Consider the following 6,000-nt stretch of genomic DNA (forward strand, 5'->3'; position numbering starts at 1 on the left):
CAGCCTTTGTGGTTCTCTTCAGCTTCGAGAATTGAAAGAAGTCGCAGTGGGTCATGTCTGGCAGTTACGATGGCTGACACAACATAATGGATTAATTTTTAGCCTAAAAATCGTGAACAAGCATTGAGGTGTAAGCATGAGAGTTATCGTGATGCAATTTCCGTGAGTGGTTTTGCCACAGTTCTGGCTGTTTTTCTTCCCAAAAACAGCACACAACTTCCAGTTAGTATTCATTATTGACGATACAATGATAAAGTAGGAACTCATGATGCACTATCCCATTCAAATGATAGAAAACGGTGAGAAAAACCTTCACATGTGATCAAAGTTGTAGAATTTTTTCAGTCTTGAATGTTCAGGCAGTTTCCATTGGCACACTTGGGCATTGGTTTCGGCTTCATACCATATACCCATGTTTATCACCTGTTATAACCTTCTTTAGAAGCTCTGAATTGTTGTTTACTTCATTCAGCAATTCCTGGAATGTCTATGCGGTGTTGTTTTTGGTTGAAATTGTTCAATTTTGGAACAAGATTTGCTGTTACACATTTCCTGCCCAAAACATAAAAAAATGCTTGATATGAGCCAGAGGATATGCCAGCATCGTCAGAAATCTCTGTGATGGTGGTTCAGTGATTTTCCAGAACCATTTTCTTCACTACTTCCACAGTGCCGTCAGCAATTGATGTGCTAGGGCACCCAGGGCAGTCGTCATCTTAAATGTCCCATTGGCCCTCTTTGAAATGTTTATACCACTTGTGAACCCTTGTCTTACTCATGGTAGATTTGCTAAAAGCCACAGTCCACATTTTGTGTTGCTGCACTTTATTCCATCTTTTACGGAAGTAAAAGTTTGGTGAGCTGAGCACTCAGTATCATGTATAACATTTTTGACTGTCAACAATAAACTACATATTTCAAACAGCTGAAAATGCAAACATATGTCACGAACATGTGTACCAACAAGATAAAAAACATTGAAAACCTGATGTGTAAAGTCCGCAAAATTAAAAAATTCCCATTACTTTTTGATCACTCCTCGTTCATGTATGAGACAGATGCTTATTGTTCTGGTTGGGATGGCTGCTCTTACTGTTCTGCATCACCCAAAGTTGACAGTAACCTTTGTCATCAACATATTGCCATTGCAACTGACCCATGGGACAGTGGTATTCCCTCTGTACATGATACACACCCTTGATGTAATGGCACTTGAAAATTGCAATGCGTTTACAACCTCGAAGATGAAGTGTCCCATGTGTCAGGCATCTACAATCTGACTGCAGCCGAGGTGCTGATATGCTGATATAAACTTCGCGTATACAGTGCTAGATGGTCATACTAGTAGCAAGTAGGCGGCCTGACAATGTACTGATCACGACATGCCAAACTGTTCCAATCCTTAGGGTAACAAGAGTGCTCTCACAGCAACACAGCAGATAAATTTAATCACTTACTAACAGCAGGTGGCAGCTCTGGCAGTGGAGGGTATGTAAAGCATGTTGGCAGGACACTGAAAACAGTGCAGTCATTGTCATAATATGTAAACAGAGCTATTGATAACTTGACGTGCATAATTATTGGCTTTTGGGCCAAAAGTGGAAGCATTTCTGAAACTGCTAAATTGGTCAACGGTTTGCATGCCGCATTGGTTAAAGAAAGGCACTATCCAAAAATGGGTGCCAAGACAACTTGTGCACCATGGGACATACAAACAGGGGTATCCAGCTGCAAACATGTGTACAGACGAATAGATCTGCAACTGTTGACCAACTGACCACCCAGGTGAACCAAGGGACTATCAGCAGTGTGTCCTCAATGACTGTTCAGCAAATGTTGCTGGGTATGGTCCTACACAGCAAGTGCCTGGTTCACGCACCCATGCTGACTGCTGTTCATCGGTGATGAAGGCTAGAATTCTCACTCCAATACAATGACTGGAGTCTGCTGAGTGGCTACAGGTGTCCTTTTCAGATGACTCACATTTTATGCTCCATTGAAAAGATGGCCAAAAACAAGGAGGGACTATTATGTATGATTTGGGGAATGTTTTTGTGGCATTCTGTGGATGATGTTGCCATTCTGGGAGGCACAATGAATCAACACAAGTATGCATCTATCTTTGTGGACCATATTCATCCCAACACGCAGTTTGTTTCTCCTTGGCACATTGGCATCTACAAGGAGGACAATGTAATGTGTCACACAGCTTGCAGTGTACATGTGTGGTTTGAAGAGCGCTAGGATGAGTTTACCATGCTCCCCTTGCCACCGAATGCCCTGTATTTAAACCCAATTGAGAATCCATGGGACCACTTCAGTTAGGCTGGTTGCACCATGGATCCTCAACTGAGAAACAAAGTGCAGCTGGCCGTGATACTGGGGTTGGCATGGTTCCACATCAGTGTCGCTGCCTTCGAGTACCTCATTGACACTCTTCCTGCATGTCTTGCAGCGGTCTGTGCTGCGAATGGTGGTTATTCAGGTGTTTGACAGGTAGTCACATTAATGTGACTGGGCAGTGTTCATTCAACATTGTAAAAGAGTTTGGATATTTTCATAAGCATCTGTTTGTTCTGGAAATAATGCTGTGTGATATTCAGGAAAATACTGCAGTCACGGTTTACTTGGAATATTATCTGAGCATACATGCTCCCTCATTTATTGGAATATCCATTTATAAGCCATAGATAACTTAAATTCTGTATTTTGACAATATATTCATTCTTTACAACTTGCATTAGCCACTATTACAAACAAATACAGTATTAGGTGAAGAGAGTGTACCAGTCCCCATATGAAAACTGATAGTAGAAGAAAATGTTATCCAGGATTTGCACAATAGTTGCATTTTAGAATCGGCTGGAAGTTCTGGCTTAAAAACTGAACTACGTACCTGAACTTCAAATTGTGATTCATGAGTCTCTAAATCACACAGGCATCAACTGTGTTCTTTCAAGTGAACATATTTTTTTCTACAAAACTTGTTCCTTCTGAGAAGAAAATATTGCTGTGCACAACCTAACTAAATAGAATATTCTCAAGCGTAATTGGTATTATGACTTGCACCCTCAACTATTCAGACATTAATACAGATGCATGAATGACAGCCTAAGGCTCTTTAATTACTAGCAGATAACAGGACACGTACTAAAAAATTTTACCTTTTGTGTTGATTTGTTTACTAAGATACTTCAAAGAAGTTCTCACATTGCTTTCATGTGAAATAGTGACCGATGTGTACCATGTAACGAGGTGACTGGAGAAATACTGAAGCTGTTGAGGATAATGGGAAGGGTAGAAAATTGGTTGGTGTGCAATAATGGGTGAGGGAGAATAATCCATGGGACTGACAATAGAGCATGAGAAAAGAAAGATTGCAAGTAATGTTGGTGAATAAGCTGTGTTGATGCACATTCTCACACTTACTTTTTATATATAGCATGAATCATGATAATTTTTGTCTCAGTTCCTAATTTTGCCCATAGTTAAATTTACATTTCTAGTGCTCATCATATAGTTTCATTGACAGTTTTTATCCTCTTGTCATTGTTTGCTATGTATCCATGGTATGATTCGTACATTTTATGCAAATATTATTTCCTACATGTGACAGCTGTACTCAGTTTCTCTTTTGCATAGTTTTTTCCCTGCTTAGTCATTCTTTTGTTGCCATTATCTTTCTCAGTTGCAGTGAGAGATTTTTAAGTGCATAAATATAAATTATTGTCCTCTAGCTGCAAGAAGATGAATTACGAGATGCTGTCCTACTTGTTTTCGCAAACAAACAAGATCTGCCAAATGCTATGAGTGCAGCGGAACTCACTGATAAGCTTGGGCTGAATCAACTTCGAAACAGACATGTAAGTAACTACACTGCCAGATTATAGTCAATGATCATATAGGTTTTCTGGTTTTAGATTTGATTCCGTATTATGTTCTTAATTTTTCAAAAGAATTCTATGAATTTGTTGGAATATGTAGAACCCACCTCCAACCCCCTCCCCCCCCCCCCCCCCCCCCCCCCCCACACACACACACACACACACACTACATTCTCACTTCCACAACTGGAACAAATGCAGAATTTCCAGTCTATTGGTTGAAAATCTAATAAAAATACCAACAATACTTTAATTTTAACATGGAATGAATATCTGTAGCTGTTTTGTAATTAAAATGCAATTATTTGTTTCAGTGGTACATACAAGCTACGTGTGCTACGCAAGGTCAAGGCTTATATGAGGGCTTGGACTGGCTTTCAAATGAACTAGCCAAAAAGTGAAGACTGTGCATTCCGTGTGTGGCAGTGTTGTGGAGTTAAGACTGTGACTCTTCTGAACTATAATTCCTGAGCTGTATTACACTTAATTTATATTTGTCTCTTATTGAAACTTGTTGTTCATTATATCTCTTGCTGTTAAGAAGTTGTAAACTTTGAGTGTTTACTTTCATACCAAAAAAGAATGTGACAGTATTTCTTTCAAAATTAATCAACATTTTTACAGACAAAAATATTTTAATATAGATTTTGGACATACTACAAAATCAACACAAATTTTCTATTATTTAGATAGTAGTATATGTTGTTTGAAAAGCTGTGAAATAAATTTGTCAGTACTGTAGTGTTATAAATGAAAGAAATTTTAGTATTTTTGTCCATGCACTACAAATGGGTTGCTCAATGCCCGTTTTTTTAGCAAATGAGATCATTCAATGTTACTAGAATTGAAGCAATATTGAGCTGAAATGGTAAGTGCACTACCTGTGTAACAGATTTTTAAGTTTTAATGGGGGTGATGTAACAGGACGATTTTTGTGTCATATGTCTGGGAAGATTTATATGAACAGCTAATTCACTTAGGTGTTCTGACAAGAAATATAGGTAAAACTCGGTGCAGCACTGTGTAATTAAAGTTCCATATTTAAAAGGGTTAAGAGATTTTGGAAACACAATATATACTCAAGGTGATATTTCTTTCTGCATAATTTGCAATGACCCTTTTTGATCTTGGCTTATAAGAGCTTTTTATTTGATCGCCTTTTTAAAAAGTGATCCTGAAAGCTTAGCCATTTTAAAACTTTCATCGAGTTCCCATTTGATGGTTACGAACTTCAATCTTCAACTTCTGGAAATAAACATTAATTATATTGACATGTTACTGATAATCATATTAATTTATTAGTCGGTAGTGTTCAGTACAGCACAGGGTGCTCAAATATGTGCCTGAAATGTTCCAGTACAAATTTTTGTAGACTGTTAGAAATGGATTGAACAAGCCTTTTCTAGTTCTGCAGGATTAGTAACATCAAAATTATTTTCAGTGGAGATCCAGAACATTTCGAATTTCAAGCCAGCATTAATTTCTAACCTCCTGCTACACAATTTAGCACTTCATGAATGGTTCCTATTTGGTTGGCTGAGCATAGAAAAGTTGTTGCATCTTGTGATTGTCAAACTAATTTGAGCAGCATACATCACACAAATGTTTGATTGAGGAATGACTGTTAGTCTCTCTCTCTCTCTCTCTCTCTCTCTCTCTGAGGGCAGATTGATTGTGATGGCCAGGAGACTTGGCATGACCATTTTGGAAACTGTACGACTTGTCGGGTGTTCAAAGAATGCTCTGGTGAGTGTCTTAAACATGTGGCGAAACCACATCCAGACACCATGGGGTTGGGCAGCCACCCCTCATTACAGATGTCCGATGTCATAGGCTGGGCAGACTGGTAAAACAGGACAGGTGGTGAACTGTGGTGGATCTAACATCAGACTTTAATGCTGGGCAGAATACAAGTACCCAAGCATGTACCAGTGTTAATACCACGACATTGGTAACTACGATTGAAATGGGCATGGGACCTTTGGTGCAGTGGCAGAGCATTCCAAGGTCTGATGAATCCCGATACCATCTTCATCATGCTGAACGGAGGGAGCGCAGATCTGCCGTCTTCCAAGGTAATGCTTCTTGACATCTGTGTTGCAGGATGGAGACAAGC

The 6,000-nt window shown here is 39.1% G+C and overlaps 1 protein-coding gene across 1 annotated transcript in view; it reads left to right on the top strand.

Annotated features, from left to right (window-relative positions):
• Nucleotides 1-4,424, top strand: part of LOC124721769 (ADP-ribosylation factor 2) — a 42,949-nt gene extending 38,525 nt beyond the window's left edge. The window contains exons 4-5 of the mRNA XM_047246879.1: nt 3,738-3,863; nt 4,199-4,424. Coding sequence (XP_047102835.1) covers nt 3,738-3,863; nt 4,199-4,285 — 213 coding nt within the window. The 3' untranslated portion in view covers nt 4,286-4,424. The remainder of the gene's footprint in view (nt 1-3,737; nt 3,864-4,198) is intronic.
• The last annotated feature ends 1,576 nt before the right edge of the window (nt 4,425-6,000 follow it).

Source organism: Schistocerca piceifrons, chromosome X (genome assembly GCF_021461385.2).
Source record: "Schistocerca piceifrons isolate TAMUIC-IGC-003096 chromosome X, iqSchPice1.1, whole genome shotgun sequence".
NCBI classification, from domain to species: domain Eukaryota; kingdom Metazoa; phylum Arthropoda; class Insecta; order Orthoptera; family Acrididae; genus Schistocerca; species Schistocerca piceifrons.